The sequence below is a fragment of the Ranitomeya variabilis genome, chromosome 1 (genome assembly GCF_051348905.1).
Source record: "Ranitomeya variabilis isolate aRanVar5 chromosome 1, aRanVar5.hap1, whole genome shotgun sequence".
NCBI lineage: Eukaryota > Metazoa > Chordata > Amphibia > Anura > Dendrobatidae > Ranitomeya > Ranitomeya variabilis.
Window position 1 is genome coordinate 780,885,270 of NC_135232.1, and position 22,279 is coordinate 780,907,548.

Here is a 22,279-nt window from a genome sequence, read left to right on the forward strand (position 1 = left end):
ATATTTGGTATCGCTGCATTCAGAATCGCCCGATCTATCAATAAAAAAAAAGGATTAACCTGATCGCTAAACAGCGTAGCGAGAAAAAAATAAAAAACTCCAGAATTACGTTTTTTTGGTCACTGCGACATTGTATTAAAATGTAATAACGGGCGATCAAAAGAACGTATCTGCACCAAAATGATATCATTAAAAACGTCAGCTTGGCACGCAAAAAATAAGCCCTCACCCGACCAGAGATCCCGAAAAATGGAGACACTCCTTATACCGGAAAATTGCTCAATTTTTTTTTTCTTTTAGCAAAGTAAAAAAGAACCTAGACATGATTGGTGTCTATAAACTCGTAATGACCTGGAGAATCACAATGGCAGGTCAGTTTTAGCATTTAGTGAACCTAGCAAAAAAGCCAAGCAAAAAACAAGTATGGGATTGCACTTTTTTTTGCTATTTCACCGCACTTGGAATTTTTTCCCATTTTCTAGTACAAGACATGGTAAAACCAATGATGTCGTTCAAAAGTACAACTAAATAAGCCCTCACATGGAAAAATTCACGTAAAAGTTAAAAAGTTATGGCTCTGGGAAGGAGGGAAGCGAAAAAACGAAAATGCAAAAACGAAAAATGGCTCCGTTATGAAGGGGTTTAAAAGAATTATTTTATTTGTGTTGCATTATTAATGGTTCTACATCAATGTAAAAACAAAGGGACTGATTCATCAAGACTGGCGTAGTACACAGTTGCACAGAAAAGTACAGCCAAGCGTTTTTCCAAAAATGCTGATAATTGGAAAACTGTTATGTATAGTGTGATTTAGCAGTAAATTTGAAGGTCATCCATTGAAGGACTTGTCTGGGATATATATTATATTATTATATTCTGTCTTTTTTTTTTTTCTCTTTTAAAATGTCAAGGCCATCAGGTAGTTTGATTGCCTCTACGCAGAGCAAGCCCAACAAACATGATGTGGTTTTCTTTGAGAAGAATGGGCTTTTACATGGAGAATTCACACTTCCTTTTGCAAAAGGTGATGTTCAGGTAAGTCAGGACTGGAGAACTAACCCACATCTGTTGGATTTAGACTCAAACGTTACACTAATATGTTTAGTTCAGCATACAGATAGAGAAAAGTGGAAATGATCTAATTTTTTCTTGTAAAGTGGAAGCATAATACTGGTAATGTAACAGGGAACGGTAATAAGGTAACATACAAATAAATGATCGGGGGCAGGAAGGTATGAATATGACATAGCTAATACACTGTAATCATCGGTGCTGTGATATCTGTTCATAATGGAAGCCATATTGTGCTGTTATATCCTCGCCACCCTGAGCCCGCATCCGTGTCCGCCCGCGGCTTTTAACCTGTTCAATCCTGCTCTGTGGAAAAAAATATGAAATAAGAGTATGAAACACAAGTCCAAATCACCCTGCTTTTACCCCATTAAAAATAAATAAATACAAATATTTGATATTGCTGCATTCAGTATTGTTCGATCTATCAAAATATAAAATAAATTATTCCGATCTGTGAGCAGTCTAATGAGAAAAAAATCGAAACGCCACAATTCTATTTTATTGGTCGACGCAACACTAACCCAAAATGTCATCTCACAAAAAATAAGCCCAGTCAGCCCAAGGTCCTGAAAAATAAGAGTCTTGGAAAATGGCAACGCTGCAAAAGCAAAAACTTTTTTTTTTCATACAAATTTGGGAATTTGTTTCACCACTTAAATAAAGAATAAACTATATATGTTTGGTACCTGCGTACTCGTACTGACCAGGGGAATTAGGACAGTTTTACCATATAGTGAATATGGTAAAATTTAAAAAAAAAAAACAATTGTGGAATTGCACTGTTTTTGCAATTTCACCCCACTAATTTTTTTTTCCCGTTTTTCCAGTTCACTATATGGTAAAATCAATGGTGCCATTCAAAAGTTCAACTCATTCCCACCCAAAAATATTCTCTCATACGGCTGTATTGACAGAAATGAAAAAAATGTGGTCTTGGAAGAAGCAGAGGAAAAAGCAAAAATGGTCCTGGGGTGAAGGCGTTCAATATTGGCAATATGGCTAATGAATCTCACAATAGTGGGTTCCTAATGGTCAGATAACACCAGTCATACTTTTTATTGCACGTTTAATGAATTTATTTCAGTACACCTTCCAGGTTGCCAAGGTCTGACATAATTTTAGGAGCAGTGTGGCTGACACTGGCATGGGCACTGTTAAGTACGGGACTGTGAAACCAAAGGAAAGACTGAGCAATACATGTGCCACTACCAACATGTCTTGTAACTGTAGATATAATGGTCACTTATTGGTGTAGTCTTGTCTATCTGAAAACTGATGTCATGTGTTCTACCCATAATCAAAGGGAATTGGGTCAAGCACACTTTTGGTAATGATGGGCATATTGACTATTAGATTATGGATGAATGGACTTTTAGTTTTGCTACACCTTATTGGATAAAAAACCGAACAATAAATGTTTGCCTATATATATTGTCTTTGGAACAGGTGAAAGAACTCTTGTGGAACTCAGATTCCACAGTTTTAGCTGCTTGGCTTCAGGATATTGAGAAGGATGGTTCAAAACCCAATACTTATGGTAAATGCAAAGAAAAGAATTGCTTAAAGTGTAACCGTCGTTTTAATTTTTGTGTCTTGCATCAATAGTACTCAGGAAATTAAGCCACTTTGTAATATATCTTATCATAGAAATCTGCTTCTTTCTCTGCCAGAACTGATCAGTCATTATCAAAATTCTTAGGTAAAATCTGTATTCAGTGAAGACAGAGATTATGGATACAATTCTATGTAGATGGCAGGAGGAGCTAGAGACAGAGCTTCCTCCCCCTCCGATCTACCTAGAATCTCGTCAGTGGCAACTGGCATCTCCTATCTTAGTAATAGAAATGTATTCCCATGAAGACCCGTCATGGGCCTTATAGCAGATCGTACCAATGCAGTACATAGAACAAGCAATAAAATGATCGTAGGTTCAAGCTGCCTAAGGGGACTGAGAAAAAAGTAAAGTAAAAATAAATTAAATGTTTTTAAAAATAAAAAAAATGTAAAGCTTGAATCCACCCAAGATAAACATTCAAAATATATGAAAATATAAAATAAAAGGGGGTATACTGGACTTTACAGAAAAAACAAAAAATGTATCTAAGCACTAATAGGCAGGTAATTGCAGCTTACCTGCCTGTTGTGCGCGGCACCGTTCTTCTCCGGCACATCCTGCTGGGGATTCAGACGCCTCTGCTGACATCATGTCATGCTCTAACGACAGGGCAGGACTTCTGAGGTTATTCTGGTAGGGGATCCAGCTGTCAAACTGATCGATCCGGCTGTTAGTCAGAATGACCTCGGAAGTCCTGTTGCATCAGAAAAATCTTGAGAATCCCCGGCAGGATCAGTCTGACCGCTCTGTACCTGGGGGAGAAAGGCGCCGAGCACTTAAGGCCCCGTCTCACTAAGCGATTTACCAACGATCACGACCAGCGATACGACCTGGCCGTGATCGTTGGTAAGTCGCTGTGTGGTCGCTGGGGAGCTGTCACACAGACAGCTCTCTCCAGCGACCAACGATCAGGGGAACGACTTCGGCATCGTTGAAACTGTCTTCAACGATGCCGAAGTCCCCCTGCAGCACCCGGGTAACCAGGGTAAACATCGGGTTACTAAGCGCAGGGCCGCGCTTAGTAACCCGATGTTTACCCTGGTTACCAAAAAAACCAAACAGTACATACTCGCCTTTCGGTGTCCAGGTCCCTTGGCGTCTGCTTCCTGCTCTGACTGAGCCGCCGTACAGTGAGAGCAGAGCGCAGTGGTGACGTCACTGCTGTGCTCTCACTTCTCACTGTACGGCCGGCAGTCAGTGAGAGCAGGAAGCAGACGGCAAGGGACCTGACGGACATCAGATGGTGAGTATGTACTGTTTGTTTTTTTTTTACATTTACACTGGTAACCAGGGTAAACATCGGGTTACTAAGCGCGGCCCTGCGCTTAGTAACCCGATGTTTACCCTGGTTACCAGTGAAGACATCGCTGGATCGGTGTCACACACACCGATTCAGCGATATCAGCGGGGCCTCAACGACCAAAAAAAGGTCCAGGCCATTCCGACACGACCAGCGATCTCACAGCAGGGGCCTGATCGCTGGTACGTGTCACACATAGCGAGATCGCTATGGAGGTCGCTGTTGCGTCACAAAACTTGTGACTCAGCAGCAATCTCGCTAGCGATCTCGCTATGTGAGACGGGGCCTTTAGGCACATTTTTTGTTTTGTGTAAAGTCCGTGATATACCCTCTAATCTTTTTAAATCTTTATGGTTACCACCTTGTAAAGAGAAAAAAAAAAAGTCATAATCCCAGAATTGCCGTTTTTCGGTCACTGAACCTCCCCCCTCTTTTTGTTTTAAAACTACTAAAATATGTTAAAAAAAAAATGTGCAAGTTTGTTACCATCATAAGCATGGAGACCTGATGAATCATGTTGCCAGATCTTTCTTACCACATAATGAACATCGTAAAAAGAAAGGCAGAATTGTGGGGTTTTTTTGGGTTTTTTTTTCACAATTTCACTCACCTTGAAAAAACTTTTCCCCATTTTCAGTACAGTATATGTTAGTGAATGGTTCAATTTAAAACTACAACTCATCCTGCAAATAAAAAAAAAAAGTTCTAATAAGGTTATCCTAATGGAAAAATAAAGTTCTTAACTATTGGAGGAACAAAAACAAAGTTCAAAATTAGCCTGTTTTGAAGGGGTTAAAGTGTTTTTATTTTAAATTATCCATTGTCATCTTCTATACTTCCATATCTAATACCGAATAACCATATTACATTTTACAATGTTTGAGATGGAAACCTAGAAGGCAGAACAAACTTGTCCTGCAAAAACATGACGGTCAGAAGAAATATGTAAAAATTATAGCTCTTAAAATATGCAAAAGTTATATAAATCTGGTGTCGCTGCAATCGCACCGACCCGAAGAATGAAGTTGTCTAATCGCTTATATCGCACAAGGATCGAAGTAAAAAATAAATCAATTCTTCAGCTGCTGTTAATTTGTTCATTTTGCCCCGCAAAGTTCGCCGGAAGGCTCGGTCAACATTTATCCTGCGCTCTGCACTGAGCGCTTACACCGGGATGTCCCTGTAAATCTCTGAAATACATGATTCAGATGAAACCCCCGGCAGAAGATTCCCTATAATGAGGCAGATGGAGGCACTGTGGACGCTGCCTATGATCCGGCGGTGTCCATTTTTTATGGCGTGCATAAACGTGATGTCTGCCACAGTTTTCTGCATTTCTGAAAAGAAATCCAAAGAAAAGAAGTACAATGCTGAGCAGGGGCAAGGACATGTTTTGCCTTTATTCTGTTCTTGTGACCTAGACTTGTCGATTGTTTTATTTTAGTTTGTTTGTTATACATTTCTTTTTAGTGCAACTCTGGGTGGTTGGAAATTATCACTGGTACCTAAAGCAAAGCTTACATTTTGGGAGTGAAGAAAACAGGAGCGTTGTCTCTGTAGCATGGGACCCTGAGATCTCATACAGACTGCATGTTGTGTGCTGTGGATGGCAGTACCTCTGTTATGACTGGACCTGGTGTACAGACCGCAGTGGTGGGCAGGGATCTGGAGGGCGGACTGATGTGGCTGTCATTGATGGTGGTAAGAATGTTTAAGAATTTTATTTGTCTCTTTTTAATTAAACTTTCACTATTTGGTTTTTCAAGGGGCTGTCCACTGTTCGGAGGTATGTCTAGGTTTCCCACACTAAAATAGTAATGCTTATACTCCCGTCCAGTGCCGATGCCATTGCTATGATGTCGGAATTAGCTTTCCTGGGGATTGCGTGACATTGTCAATGGATCCCTGCTGCCCATCAGCGCTAGCTTCACTATCCCAGCCTTCGGACAAATCAAGATTGAGCGGGGGGTTGGATACAATGATCCTTGAGGTCCCTTCCAACTCTAACATTCTATGATTCTATGAAGATATCTGGAGGACATGAGAACTGCTTCTTCAGATGTCAATTTCGTATGCAGGACAGGAGAGTGAAGCCAGCACTGATTAGTGCATGGATCGTGAGACATTCAATGCTAACACTGCTGAAACCATGCCGTCACCGGAGGTGAGTATAAATGTTATTCTTTTACTGGGGGGAAAACACAGGAATTCAAAAGAGGTTGTTCTAGTAGTGGATAACCCCTAACAATATGGAATTAATTCTGTAGTATATTACACTCTAGGTTGATTTTGTAGTTTGTGAGTGTCTAATATGGTTAATTTGTTTATATGGTAAATTTATTGGGAATGATTATTTTTCAGTGAGTGTAGTAGACATTCGCCAGCATATTTTATCTTTTTTTTTCTGTATAGATAACGTTTTGGTGACATCCTTTGGTCAGTCTGTGGTTCCTCCTCCAATGTGTACATTTCACATGCATTTCCCGCATGTTGTGAATGAAGTTGCTTTCCACCCAGATCCTGACAAGTGCAGTGACTTTGCCGTGCTTGATGCTGACAATTCCCTGTACATCTGCAGATATGGTCTGTAAAGAATTCTTTTTTCAAATTGAGTTACATGTTTGTTAGATACAATGTATAGATCTGTAAGTTTGTGTTCTTTTGTTCTGCAGGAATTGACATAGTTAAGGATTGTAATGTAAAAGCAGTACCGGGAAGTGGGCATAAGCTAAACACTAAAATGGCAGTACTAGAAAAGCAATACAGGTAATGTTTTAGAGTTAATTACTTGTGTATTAAAGGGAACCTGCCAGCAGGATTGTGCACAGTAACCTACAGACAGTGTCAAGTCATCACCGTTATACTGATTAAAATGGTACCTGGGTGATGAAATCCGTCTTGTGGTTGTTGTTTAATCTTTATTTTCAGTTAATGATAGCTCGTGCTCCGGGGTGGTCTGTGCAGGGGTCTTCATGTGGTGCTCTGATTAGGTATTCATAATGCAGACTGCTGACAGGCCACTGATCCCTCACTGACCTGCCCTCTAGTTTATATACTGAATATAATATGTATTGAAAAAAAGAAAAAAAAATCACATTCAGCTGGCAGGCAGCATGATCACATGTATAAATATGCATTAAATTGTTTTATTTAGTCATATACATTTATTCTGAAAAACATTTTTTTTCTTAAAATGGCACCAGCCGTGCCTGTGCAGTAGCATCTATCAGCAATCCGATAGATGCTACTGCCCAGGCGCCGCTGGCGCAATTTTGTTAGAGGAGAAAAAAAATTGTCTCCACTAAGATGGTGGCGCCTGTGCAGTAGCATCTATCAGATCACTGATAGATGCTATTGCGCAGGTGTGGCCAGACCATTTTGAGAAAGATTTTATTTTTCAGAATAAATGTAAATAAAACAATTTAATGCATATTATAGATGCGATCATGCTGTAGCACCGGCGCCTGCCTGCGGAGTGTGATTTTGTTTTTTTTTCTCTCAGTACATATTATATTCACTATGTAAAATAGGGGTCAGGTCACTGAGGGATCATACCTGTTAGAAGCCATACACATGAACACCTAAGCAGAGCACCACATGAAGACACCCTCCCCCCACAGGCCACCCCGGAGCACGAGAATCTCATTAACTGAAAACTGAAAATAAAGATTAAACAACCACAAGACGGATTTCATCAGCCAAGGTATCATTTTAATCAGTATAACGGCGCCGACCTGTCACTCTGTGTAGATTACTGAGCACAGTCCTGCTGACAGATTCCCTTTAAACATTGATGATGCTGTACTGCTTCACTAACCTAAGGGCTTGTTCACATGTTGCATTTCTACAGCGAAAAACCCCCTGACAATGTTTTTCAGTACCAACAAAGTAAAGATTTCTGAAATCTCAAGAATATACTGCTTATTTTCTTCCTGTGTATTAGTACCTTCAAAGCGATTCTTCAAATCTGCAACATGTCAGTTCTTTCAGTGGTTTTGCAGCTTTTTTCACCCATTCAAATGAATGGGGGTAAACACTTAAAAAACGTTCATATTTTCCGCAACATTTTTCATGCCAACATTCCAGTATTTGTAGCAGAAAAATATGCTGTAAATATTAAACGTGTGCACATACCCTTAGGAGTTCTCCAAGGATGCAATAAAATGTTCTCCATGTCAGTTCCAGCTGCATCCTTAAAGGGAACCTGTCAGTAATAGTGATGAGCAAATATACTTGCTACTCGAGATTTCTCGAGCAAGCTCAGGGGTCCTCCGAGTATTTTTTAGTGCTCGGAGATTTAGTTTTTCTTGCCGCAGCTGAATGATTTCCATCTGTTAGACAGCATAAGTACATGTGGGGGTTGCCCGGTTGCTAAGGAATCCCCACATGTACTTATGCTGGCTAACAGATGGAAATCATTCAGCTGCGGCAAGAAAACTAAATCTCCGAGCACTAAAAAATACTCGGAGACCCCCGAGCGTGCTCAGGAAATCTCGAGTAACGAGTATATTCGCTCATCACAAGTAAAATGTACTATGGGGGGTATCATATTGTAAGCGGAATGATTTACATCTGTTAGCCAGCATAAGTACATGTGGGGATTCCCTAGCAACCAGGCAACCCCCACATGTATTCAAGCTGGCTAATAGATGTAATTCTTTTTGCTGCCGCGAAGAAAACTAAATCTCCGAATGCTAAATACTCAGAGGACCCTTGAGTGTGCTCGGGAAATCTCGAGTAACGAGTATATTCGCTCATCACTAGTCACTAACCTACAGACACTGTTAGGTCGCCGCTGTTATACTGATTAAAATGATACCTGGTGATGAAATCCATCTTGTAGTTGTTGTTTAATCTGTATTGTAGTTTTCAGCTAATGATATGCTCGTGCTCCGGGGTGGCCTGTGGGGGCTTCATGTAGTGCTCTGCTTACATATTCATCTGTATGACTTCTGACAGGTCACTGATCCCTCACTGACCTGCCCCCTATTTTACATACTGAATGTAATATAATATGTATTGAAAAACAAAAATTCACATTTAGCAGGCAGACTCCGGTGCCTCTGCTGCAGCATGATCGCATCTATAAAGCCTGCGTCACACTGGCGAGTTTTACGGACGTATGAGCGCAGAAAATACACCGTAAAATACGCATAACACACGGCCCAATGATTCCCTATGTCCCAGCTCCTATCAGCCGTATTTTACTGATCCGTATTATACGGTCTTGTACGGCCGTAGAAAATCGCAGCATGCTGCGTTTGTCACCGTATTGCGCAAAAAAATCGCCAATGAAAGTCTATGGGGGTGAGAAAAATACGGATTCCACACGGACCAGCAGTGTGACTTGCGAGAAATATGCAGCGGTGTTAGTGAAAAGCCGGTAATTCAATTGCCGGCTTTTCATTTCTCCTTCCCAAACCCGACATGATATGAGACATGGTTTACATACAGTAAACCATCTCATATCCCTTTTTTTTTTCATATTCCACACTACTAATATTAGTAGTGTGTATGTGCAAAATTTGGCTGCTGTAGCTTTTAAAATAAAGGGTTAAATTGCGGAAAAAATTGGCGTGGGCTCCCGCGCAATATTCTCCGCCAGAGTGGTAAAGCCAGTGACTGAGGGCAGATATTAATAGCCTAGAGAGGGTCCATGGTTATAGGACCCCCCCTGGCTACAAACATCTGCCCCCAGCCACCCCAGAAAAGGCACATCTGTAAGATGCGCCTATTCTGGCACTTGGCCACTCTCTTCCCACTCCCGTGTAGCGGTGGGATATGGGGTAATGAAGGGTTAATGTCACCTTGCTATTGTAAGGTGACATTAAGCCAGGTTAATAATGGAGAGGCGTCAATTATGACACCTATCCATTATTAATCCAATAGTACGAAATAGTTAATAACACACACACACAAACACATTATTGCAAAGTATTTTAATGAAATAAAGACACTTGTTGTTGTAATATTTTATTAGACTCTTAATCCACCTGAAGACCATCGTCCTGAAACAAAGTTAAAAAAAACAAACAACAATATTCCATACCTTCCGTCGTTATGTCCCACGATGTAAATCCATCTGAAGGGGTTAAATCATTTTACAGCCAGGAGCTGTGCTAATGCACTCGCTCGTGCCTGTAAAACCCCGGGTACTGAATGGAAAGCAGGGTGATCTGTAGTTACCTTGAGTTGCGGTGAGGCGCCCTCTACCCCTTCAGATGGATTTACATCGTGGGACATAACGACGGAAGGTATGGAATATTGTTGTTTGTTTTTTTAACTTTGTTTCAGGACGATGGTCCTTTTCTGGGGTGGCTGGGGGCAGATGTTTTTAGCCAGGGGGGGGGGGCAATAACCATTGACCCTCTCTAGGCTATTAATATCTGCCCTCATTCACTGGCTTTACCGCTCTGGCGGAGAAAATTGCGCGGGAGCCCACGCCAATTTTTTCCGCCATTTAACCCTTTATTTTACAAGCTACAGCGCCCAAATTTTGCACATACACACTATTAACATTAGTAGTGTGGAATATGCAAAAAAAGGTCATAGTTACTCACCGTTAACGGTGTTTCTCGGAGCCCATGACAGCACTACGGAGAGAGGGGATCCGCCCTTCAGGGACAGGAAACCTACAAATAAAAGCGCGGTACCTCTCCCTCGCATCAGTTGGTTTACAGAGCATCAGAGGACCTCCAGGTTAGTTACAACAGAGAGAACATTATATTATAACATTTCTTAAAAGAGGAACCCCGTGCCTAAACCTATAGTATATACATCATATAAATTATATTTAAAAAGGTGCTCACCGCACTCGTGATGGGAGGGAATAAGCGGGTGCTGTCATGGGCTCCGAGAAACACCGTTAACGGTGAGTAACTATGACTTTCTCGGTCTCCCATGACAGCACTACGGAGAGAATTGCAGAGATTAAGCTTAGGGAGGGACCACCGCCTCAAGGACCCTTCGTCCGAAGGTTAAGTCAGATACAGAGGCTAGATTTAGTCTATAGTGCCTAAAAAAGGTTGATGGTGATGACCAGGTGGCCGCCTTACAGATTTGCTCTATTGATACCTCTGACCTCTCAGCCCATGAGGTAGCTACTGCTCTTGTGGAATGCGCTTTTATGCCATCCGGGATTGTATTCCCTGAAGATGAATATGCCAAGGCTATTGCCTCCTTAATCCATCTGGCTAAAGTACCCTTGGATGCCCGGAATCCTTTTCTGGGACCCTGAAAACAGACAAACAAAGAGCCTTCCTTCCTATACTCCCTGGTGGAATCTAAGTATTGGACTAGGCATCTTTTAACATCTAAATTATGGAAGTTTAGCTCTTTCTCGTTTTTCGGGTTTGGACAGAAGGATTGCAGGGATACTTCTTGTGACCTATGAAATTTTGATGCCATTTTTGGCAAATAGGCTGGGTCGGGTCTAAGAGTGACTCTATCATCCAATATTTTAGTGAAAGGTGGATTAGAGGAGAGGGCTTGAATGTCACTTATTCTGCGCGCAGATGGTAATGCTACTAAGAGAATAGTTTTAAGTGATAATGTTTTTATGGGAATCGTTTGTATAGGTTCAAATGGAGGGCCCGTTAATGCTGAAAGGACTAAATTTAGGTCCCATGAGGGTATCTTTTGAATAACTAAGGGTTTTGATCTTGTAACCGCCTTGATAAATCTTATTATCCATGGGTTAGCTGCAATGTTTTGGTTATATAGAGCTCCTAAAGCTGCTATTTGCACCTTAAGAGTACTGACTGCCAACCCCTGCTCCAGACCTTTTTGTGGGAACTCAAGGATTTTAGGAATTGAAGGCCCGTCCTGGATCTTTACCTTGGAGACAGATAGGAATTTTCTCCATGTTTTCCCATATATTTTAGTAGTGATGGGTTTTCTACTTTTTAACAGCGTAGCCACTAAGTTATCCGAGAAACCCTTTTCTCTTAATAGTCCCCGTTCAAAAACCAGGCTGTCAAATGGAGGTTCGACTCCTGTGGGTGGAAGATTGGACCTTGATGTAGAAGGTCTGGCATATCCGGTAGAACCCACGGGTCTGATATCGATAGCATCCTTAGCCAGGAAAACATGCCCTTTTTGGCCAGAATGGGGCAATCAGAATCATTTTTGTTTTGTCCTCTCTGACTTTCCGAATGACTGCCGGAATCAGAATGGTTGGCGGAAAAGCGTATGCCAGTTTGTGTGTCCATGGAATCAGAAAGGCATCCAGAGCCTGGGGATTCCCTTCTGGGCTTAGAGAACAAAATTTGCCTACTTTTTTGTTTTTGCAATTGGCGAACAGGTCTATTGTTGGTGTCCCCCACATTTTTGTGATCTGATTGTAGATGGATTGGTTTAGGGACCACTCGCCTTGTTTCAACTGAGTCCGGCTCAGGTAATCTGCCCTTTCGTTGTTTGAACCCTGGATGTGTAGTGCCGAGAGGGATAGTAAGTTTTCTTCCGCCAGTTTGATAATTTTGGCTGAAGAACTCATCAGTGAACGAGACCTTGTTCCCCCCTGGTGGTTTATATAGGCTACAGTCACTTTGTTGTCTGAAAGAATTCGGACATGGTGTCCCTGAATGTCGGCTAGGAAATATAGAAGAGCATGATATACCGCCCAAAGTTCTTTTTGGTTTGAGGATGCTAACAGTTTTTGATCTGACCAATTTCCCTGAGCTACTTTGTCCCCCAGGTGGGCCCCCCACCCTCTGGGGCTCGCATCGGTAGTTATTTTCCGAGAGATGTTTGGTACCCAAGGGACTCCCTTTGACAGGTTTTGGTCTTTTCCCCACCAAAGAAGGGAATGAATAAGGCTACGTTCACATTTGCGGTCAGCGCCGCAGCGTCGGGCGCCGCAGCGGCGCCGCATGCGTCATGCGCCCCTATATTTAACATGGGTGCGCATGGACATGCGTTGTGCTGCGTTTTGCGCCGCATGGCCGCAAGCGTTGGACGCAAGAAACGCTTCAAGTTGCATTTTTTTTGCGTCCAACTTTCGGCCAAAAAGGACGCATGCGGCGCAAAACGCAGCGTTTTAGCGTGCGTTTTGCCGCGTTTTTGTTTGCGTTGTGCGCTGCGGCGCCGACGCTGCGGCGCACAACGCAAATGTGAACGTAGCCTAACTGATGAATCTAGGATGACCCGGCTTTCCAATTTGTTTTTTAGTGACAACTGCCATTGTAGTATGTGCCATTGAAGCTCTCTTGTGTGAAATTGTGCGAAGGGTATCGCTGGTAGACATGAGGACAGAGAGCCTAGAAGCGACATTGCTCTCCTTAGAGTCATTGAGGGATTGTGTAATGTTCGCGCTATCATAGATAATATGTTGTCTTTTTTGGGGCTCGGGAGTCGGCATTCTTGGACCCGAGAGTCTAATGTCAGTCCTAGGAACTCCTGTACTTGACAGGGTTCCAATTTTGATTTTTTTTTTACATTTATAAGCCATCCCAAGTCCGTCAGGATGGTCATCACTTGGTCTCTCTTTTCCCTGCAACTTTGCGCTGAGTTGCTTGCGATAAGAAAATCGTCCAGGTAAGGGATTATTAGTATATTTTGTTTCCTCACGTGGGCCATCATTTCCGCTATTATTTTCGTAAATATATGAGGAGCTATTGAAATCCCAAACGGAAGAGCCTTGTATTGAAAAAACCTTATTTGACCTTTTATGGAGACTGCCATCTTGAGGAATTTTTGGGATTGATCGTGGATGGGCACATGGTAGTATGCGTCGGTTAGGTCTATTACAACCATGTAGCAGTTCGGAAAAAGAATCTTTATAGTGGACCTTATTGTCTCCATTTTGAATTTGTAATTTACGACGTATCTGTTTAAGTTTTTTAGATTTATGATCGTCCGAAAGGACCCGTCGGGCTTTGGTACTAAAAATAGAGGGGAGAAAAAACCTTCCCCTATTTCCTGAGGAGATATTTCCCGAATCACCGATTTTTGCAGAAGGGAAATAATTTCTTCCTCTAATGCAGCTTGTTCTGCTGCTGAGGATCTTGTTTTTGTTAGTACATAATTCCAGGGAGGGAAAGAGACAAAATCTATTTTTAGACCAAACTGTATGATATTTAGAATCCAGATGTTGTTGGAAATTTTCCTCCAGGCGGGAAGGAATGATGTTAGCCTTCCTCCCACCGAAGGGTAAGTGTCATTTGGAGAGCTTTTTATCACGGGAGGTGTTGCCAAGGAGGTAACCCTTATCCCTTCTCCTTCCGTCTTCCCACTTATTCTGCTCCCTGGGGGGTCTACGGCGAAAAAATCTGCGGCTCCGAAAGGATTGTTTTAAATGGAGCCGGACCCAGATTTGGAAACCCCTTTTTCTTGTCTCCCGCTTTCTGGAGGATGTCATCCAGGGTTTCTCCGAATAAAAAATTTCCCTCACATGGGATAGAACATAATTTCAACTTCGTTTGTAGATCTCCCGGCCAACTCTTGAGCCACAAGGTTCTTCTGGCTGCGTTGGAAAGAGCTGCGGCCTTAGATGTTAGGCGTACGGAGTCCGCTAGGAACGCTGCTGCTGCTCTCATTGCAGGGAATGAATCCAGCAATTTATTTCTGGGTAACCCGTCTTTAATCTGACTTTCCAGCTGGTCGATCCACACCATTAGGGATCTGGAGGTGCAAGTAGCTGCAACTGCAGGTCTCAGGCTACCCCCAGCCGATTCCCATGCTCCCTTGAGGAAGGTATCCGCTTTTTTATCTAACGGGTCTTTGAGGGTACCCATGTCCTCGAACGGCAGCACGAATTTTTTCGAGGCTTTGGCTACTGCCACGTCTAGTTTTGGTGCCTTATCCCAGAAAGAGGAAGCCTCATCCTCGAAGGGATATTTTCTTTTAAGGGAGGGTACCGAGGAATTTCTTCTATCCGGTTTCTCCCATTCTTTTTTAATTAATGTCTGGACATTAGGATTTAGGGGAAAAGTTCTTCTCTTTTTTTTGTCCCAGACCTCCAAACATTACATCTTGGGCCGTTTTGTCGGGTTTGGGTTCCTCCACCCCCATAGTAGCCCTAACTGCTCTCACTAAAGAATCCACTTCTTCTAGTGGGAAGCAATGTCGGCCCGACTCTTCCTCGGAAGAGAAAAGGGGGGAATTTGAATCATCCGAATCAGCATTTTCAGATGAGGATCGGACCGAGTGGGAATGTACCGACTCCTTTACTTTCTTCATCTCTTTTTTGGAGGATAAAAGGGCATTCTGAACCTCAGACCTGATTATATTTTTAAGTTCAGATGCAAAGTCGGGTGTCTCCTCACATAGTAAGTGTTGGATGCATGACTTGCAAAGCTTTTTGTCCCAGGTTACTGGTAAAGCTTTGTTACAGGTGGGGCAAACTCTATTTTTCCTTTTCTCCAGGCTCTTCTTACCCTAGTAAGGGAGAAGAGGGAGCCCCATTATAAAAAATGCACATTCACGGAGATCACTCACCATTCGGATGTGGATGCAGGTACCGGTTCTGGAGGGGGGCTCGGGCCTGGCAGGGAAGGTCCTTGGGAAGGAGTATCAGTCTTCGCAGCAGATCTGCTGCGCCGTGTGGAATGGCTGCTAGACCCACTCCTGGTACTCTTTGTTTCAGATTTTCTGTGGCGCTGCTGTCCAGGCTGCAGCTCCTGTGGATCGCTGTCCTCCATGGTTACAGGGAGAAAAGTGCGACAACCATGTGTGTACCATCTCCCTTTTTGAATTTGGCGCCACCCCCGGCGTTCTCCCTCACTTCCGGTCCTGCGCACATCCCCGGGAGAGGAGAAATTACTGCGCATGCGCGCGGAGATGACCCGGGAGTTGATGCCGCATTTCCGGAGCGGCGGCCATCTTTCTTCACCCGGAGAGTGCAGCGGCCGGCACAGGAGCTCCGGGTGATCAGCGCCCCTTCTTCCCTCGGAGTCTGGCGGCGACCTCTCCCCCGCACACCCTGAAGAACCCCTCGGTTCCAGCGGTGGCGGCTTCGGGAGCCGGACAAGCCGCGGCAGGAGCCTCCTCGCTGCCGGAACTCGACCGCCCGGTCCATCAGTCTTCATACAGGTACCGTCCGAAGAGAGGTTCCCTTGTCAGGGACAGGAAACCAACTGATGCGAGGGAGAGGTACCGCCCTTTTATCTGTAGGTTTCCGGTCCCTGAAGGGCGGATCCTCTCTCTCCGTAGTGCTGTCATGGGAGACCGAGAAAAGGGATATGAGATGGTTTACTGTATGTAAACCATGTCTCATATCATGTCGGGTTTGTGAAGGAGAAATGAAAAGCCGGCAATTGAATTACCGGCTTTTCACATATATCGCGCTGAATTAAATATAACTACAGAATATATGTATATATGTGTCTCAATGACATATATACATACTGTATATATGTTTTAACGAACATTTGACCCCATAAATCCATTAGATGTCGGTTTTGCAAGCCTGCGAGAAAATATCGCAGTACGGATGCCATACGGATTACATACGGAGGATGCCATGCGCAAAATACGCTGAAACACCCTGCCTGCGAATGACATACATATCACTATTTTGGGGACTTTTCTGCATATTACGGCCGTAAAAAACGGACCGTATTTACATACGCTGAGTGTGACGCCGGCCTAATACTGTGGAGACTAATTTTTTTTTTTCCTCTAGCAAAATGGCATCAGCTGGCACAGTAGCATCTATCGGATTGCCGATATATGCTACTGCGCAGGCTCGGCCGACGCCATTTTGAGAAAGATATATATTTTTTTCACAATAAATGTATATGACTAAATAAAGCAATTTAATGCATATCATAGATGCGATCATGCTGCAGCATCGGCGCCTGCCTGCTGAGTGTGATTTATTTTTTTTTTTAATTTATTTATTTTTTCTCAGTACATATTATATTCCTATTTAAAATAGGGGGCAGGTAACTGAGGGATCAGTGACTTGTCAGAAGCCATACATATGAATGTATTCAGAGCACCACATGAAGACCCCCACAGGCCGCACCAAAGCACAAGACTCTCATTAACTGCAAATAAAGCTTAAACAACAACCACAAGACAGATTTAATCAACCAAGGTATCATTTTAATCAATATAACGGCACCAGCCTCAGTGTACGTAGGTTACTCGGCACAATCCTGCTGACAGGTTCACTTTACGAAAAACTGCTCTCGAAACCTGTATCTCAACTGACAAAGAAGCTGTCTCATGAGCACGCATACTTCTGTGAGCTGAGGAGGAGAGCTACGACATCAGAAATAAAAATATTCTCGGCTGACTGCACACAGAGGATTTTTTTCTTTAGCCTGAGTCCTCTGTGCTCAGTCAATTTTGGCTCTTTTTTTAACCATGCCACTTAGGAGGCCATGCGCTTTCTTGCTAAGCCTCCACCTGCTGTCAGCAAAGCCACACCTCTAGTCGGACAAAATGCAGAAAGTGTCAAACACATAATTATGTTGTAAGTAATGAAATACTTTTTATTATGGCGCAAAATGTGCATGAATTCTAGTGCATTTAGTTTGATTCTTTTTGTCTCTTATTTTTCCTAGTTGTCTGACATATAGTCATGTATAGACTCCATGAAAATAGTATAAGAACATACATGAAAAATATATACCTTTGTACTGTGTTAGCCACGTCACTTGCCTTATCCATTGCATTATTCCTGTGTTCTGTTCTGTATAAACATGTGACACTTCAGATTTTGTGTTATTCTATGCCCGATGAAGAGACCTGAGTAGTCTTGAACGCTTGCAGTTTACCATCTTTTCAGTTAGCCATTAAAAGGTATCAACCACTGAGGACTCTCAAATTTTAATATTTTTATAGGAATACCGAAATGAAGAAGAGATCACCTCAAACCTAAATGGAGAACTGATTCTCTTGTTGGGAATCCAAAAAGGAATAGTTTCAGTAGACAAATGAAAGGAGACATATAGGTGCTTCTCACTAAATTAGAATATCATCAGAAACTTAATTTATTTCACTCCTTCAATACAAAAAGTGAAACTCACATATTATACAGTCATTACAAACAGAGTGATCTATTTAAAGTGTTTATTTTCGTTTATGTTGGTGATTATTTCTTACAGCCAATGAGATTCTAATTTACCGAGATAATGACTTTTAGGTTAATTAACAAAAAACACCTGCAAAGCCTTCCTAAGAATTTAAAAAGGTCCCTTAGTCTGTTTCAGTAGGATCCACAATCACGGAGAAGATTGCTGACTTGACAGATGTCCAGAAGGCAGTCATTGACACTCTCCACAAGGAGGGTAAGCCACAAAAGATCATTGCTAAAGAAACTGGCTGTTCACAGAGTGCTGTATCCAAGGATATTAATAGAAAGTTGAGTGGAAGGAAAACGTGTGGTAGAAAAAGGTGCACAAGCAACGAGGATAACCGCAGCCTTGACAGGATTAAGAAAAGGCCATTCAAAAATTTTGCTGTTGATTCACAAGGAGTGGACTGCTGCTGGAGTCATTGCTTCAAGAACCACCACACTCAGGACATGCGCTACAAGTGTCACATTCCTTGTGTCAAGCCACTCATGACCAATAGACAACTCCAGAAGCGTCTTCCTTGGGCTAAGGAGAAAAAAGACTGGACTGTTGCTCGGTGGTCAAAGGTGTTGTTTTCAGATGAAAGTGAATTTTGCATTTCATTTGGAAATCAAGGTTCAAGAGTCTGGGGTAAGAGTGGAGAGGCACACAATCCAAGCTGCTTGAGGTCTAGTGTGAAGCTTCCACAATCAGTGATGGTTTGGAGAGCCATGTCATCTGGTGGTGTAGGTCCACTGTGTTTTATCAAGACCAAAGTCAGCGTAGCCATCTAGCAGGAAATATTAGAGCACCTCATGCTTCCCTCTGCCGACAAGCTTTTTGGAGATGGAAATTTCATTCTCCAGCATGACTTGGCACCTGTCCACACTGCCAAAGTACCAGTACCTGATTTAAAAACAACAGTATCACTCTGTTTGATTGGCCAGCAAACTCGCCTGACCTTAACCCCATACAGAATCTATGGGGTATTGTCAAGAGGAAGATGAGCGACACAAGACCCAACAATGCAGATGAGCTGAAGGCTTCCAACCTGGGCTTCCATAACACCTCAGCATTGCCACAGGCTGATCGCCTCCATGCCCCGCCGCATTGATGCAGTAATTGATGCAAAAGGAGCCCCGACCAAGTATTGAGTGCATTTACTGAACATACATTTCAGTAGGCCAACATTTCTAATTTCTCCATCGCCACATTGGGGGACACAGGACCGTGGGTGTGTGCTGCTGCCACTAGGAGGCTGACACTAAGTAAATGCAAAAAAGGTTCGCTCCTCCTCTGCAGTATACACCACCCACTGGCTCCTGATAGAACCAGTTTAAGCTTAGTGTCCGTAGGAGGCACACTGGGGTCTGTCATTCAGACCACATTTTCCTTATTTTTAATTTTTATTTTTTAACCAATTTTGAGCAAGAGGAAGACTGGGGCGACGGAACCTTTCAAGGGGCCGATCTCCCCCAAACATCAACAGGCGAGCACGGCGAGTGTCACCTCCCCGTACCCTCTCCTGCAAAGTGGGATGCCACAGCCGGGACACAGCCCTGTGAAATCCTAGGGGATCAAACCCTTAGGATACACAGAGGCCCTCTTGCCATGGTGTCCAGCTGCCCCCCTCTGCACCACCACTGTTTAAACAGTGGTGCTGCATGGAACTGGACGGTCCCTCTCCACCACCACAGCAAAGCGGATGATGGATCGAAGGCTCCTGCACCTTCCCCCCTGCACTTTGCCGGACCCCCAGCACAGCGGTGAGTCTTTTCGGTGAGGGGGGCTCCCTAGCGCATCGTCGGCCCAGCAGCCGGACTCGCCTAATTTAGTCCCCGACTTTGGCCTTAGCTAGGCCGCAGGCAGGAAAAACGCCACCCACAGCGGCGTCACGCCCGCAGGCCACGCCCGCCGGTCTGGCGCTTCTTGGACACTGCGAGAAGTGCCCTTCTAATCTCGGCGGCCATCTTCTGCCTCCCTAACACCAATAAAAGGACGCAGGAACAGTCACTCCGCCGGGGCACACGGGCACAGGACCTGGGTAAGTGATCTGTCACACTACCGCAGGTCCCCCCTTTATATAGCCTCTTAGTCAGCTGCACATAAAGTGCTCTGCTAATTTTTCACCTGCACCCAAAGTGCTCCGCTGATTTTTTTTTTTTTCATTTTCTGCCGCAGCATCCCTGCAGCTCCTTTGGAGGTTAACAAGGTTCAACATGTCTCTACCTAAAACCTCCAAAGAGTCTTCTAAAACACATAGTGTTTTTCACTTCTTGCACCTCCTGTCAGGCTGCGCTACCAAGCGGGCATACTGCTCCGCTCTGTCATACTTGTGATCCTAAATGCGCTCAGGGGCCCCCCACCGTGACTCAGCCCACGGTGACCAGCCCCCCTGAGTGGGCTTTGTCACTCTCGCAATCTATGGCTTCCTTGACTAAAGTGATCGAGTCCCTCCAGGATCCATCCAGGAGCAGGACCACTAATCCGCCTACCCAAGAAAATTCCCCTACAGCAGGGGAATCATCGGCCTGCAGGGGCCACTCTCATTCTTGACACAAGCGAGCATCTAGGAAGCGTGTTCATAGCTCGTCACCCAGGCCTTCCGGTGCCTCTGCGTCCGTTAGCTCTGCTTCCCGCTCTCACTCTCCAGGCACCTATAGCGACCAGGACTCTAAATCAAGGGCCCTATCAGACTAGGTTCAGAGTCGCCAGGTTGTCAGACTACTATCGATAGTCTCATTGAGGCTGTCAACCAGTCACTGCAGGTTGACGAGGAACCTGCGACCTCCCATACGAATAATTTGGTGTCCTTCAAAAGGACCAAGCGTCCTCATGGGCTGTTTGCCAATCACCCGGAGTTCCAGGGGCATAGTTCAGCGACATAGGGAGCGTCCGGACAAACGCTTTGCAGGTCAGAAATCTCTGGAGTCCAGATATCCTTTCTCTGCTGACCTCCGCAAACAATGGATAGAATCCCCTCCAGTGGATCCTCCTGTTTCACGTTTGTCCTCCAAAACTCTTCTATCCTTGCCGGATGGATCTTCGATCAAAGATCCCACGGATCACCTGGTTGACAGCTTCGCCCGTTCAGTTTTTGAGGCATCAGGCTCGGCACTTTTTCCCTCAATTGCTGCTACCTGGGTAGCCAAAGCCATGACTTTTTGGGCAGATTCTCTGCATAAGGCCTTACAGAACAGTGATCTCCCCTCTGACATAGCGGAGCTAGCTAACCAAATTTATTTGGCTGGCGATTACTTAGTAAACGCTTCCCTGGACGCGGCTAATTTCTCTGCACTTACACGCTGTGGCGATTAGAAGAGCATTATGCCAGAGAAACTGGCGAGCGGACTCTGCATCTAAAAAGTCCCTAACGTTCCTTCCATATTTCAGTGGCCGCTAGTGAAAAGCTGGACCAACTGATTTCAGACGCTACAGGTGGGAAAAGTACTTCCCTTCCCCAGCAGAGATACAGACAACCGATCCGCCGACAGGGCAGGGTCGTTTTCGGTCCTTTTCATGGCAACTACGCATGGTCCTCCTCGGCCCGCCCACAGGCCTCGTACAGGCCCAACCAGTCCTGGAGGGGCCGCACCATGCAGACTAGGTCCAGGGGATCCAGACCGACAGAGTAGGCGGATGCCTTCTCTTGTTTCGTCATGCCTGGCTTGCAGTCGTTCACGACGAGTGGGTCAGGGATCTGGTGTCCTCCGGATACAAGATCGAATTTCCCCCCCCCAACTCGATTTTTTTTTTTTTTCTTTGCTTCCCGGCCTCCCAAAGTGGGAACGCACGCTCTGGCTTTTTCCCAGGCCATCGAGTCACTCCATCGAGACGGGGTCATTGTCCCTGTCCCAGAGGACGAAAGATTCCGAGGCTTTTATTCAAATCTGTTCATGGTCCCCAAGAGGGATGGAACAGTCAGGCCCATCCTGGACCTAAAGTTCTTAAACAGATTTGTCAAGGTCCAATATATTTCAGGATGGAGTCCCTCCGTTCCATCATCGCCTCAATGGAGCAGGGCGAGTTCTTAGCCTCCATCGACATTCAGGATGCGTATCTTCACATCCCAATCTTCACGCCTCACCAAAGGTTCCTTCGCTTCACTGTCCGTGGGGAACATTTTCAGTTCACAGCCTTACCTTTCGGCCTCACCACCTCCCCCAGAGTTTTCACAAAGGTCATGGTGGCGGTCATGGCCATTCTACACGCTCTGGGTCTAGTCATGCCCCCCTATCTAGACGACCTACTGGTCAAAGGTCCATCCTTCCAAGCCTGCGAGGAGTG

The 22,279-nt window shown here is 44.2% G+C and overlaps 1 protein-coding gene across 1 annotated transcript in view; it reads left to right on the forward strand.

Moving 5' to 3' along the window:
• The window catches only part of ELP1 (elongator acetyltransferase complex subunit 1), a 162,852-nt gene that overhangs the window by 59,428 nt on the left and 81,145 nt on the right, over positions 1-22,279 (forward strand). Inside the window, exons 9-13 of the mRNA XM_077272515.1 lie at positions 912-1,035; positions 2,521-2,611; positions 5,460-5,690; positions 6,402-6,572; positions 6,662-6,755. Of these exons, the coding sequence (XP_077128630.1) occupies positions 912-1,035; positions 2,521-2,611; positions 5,460-5,690; positions 6,402-6,572; positions 6,662-6,755 (711 nt within the window). The remainder of the gene's footprint in view (positions 1-911; positions 1,036-2,520; positions 2,612-5,459; positions 5,691-6,401; positions 6,573-6,661; positions 6,756-22,279) is intronic.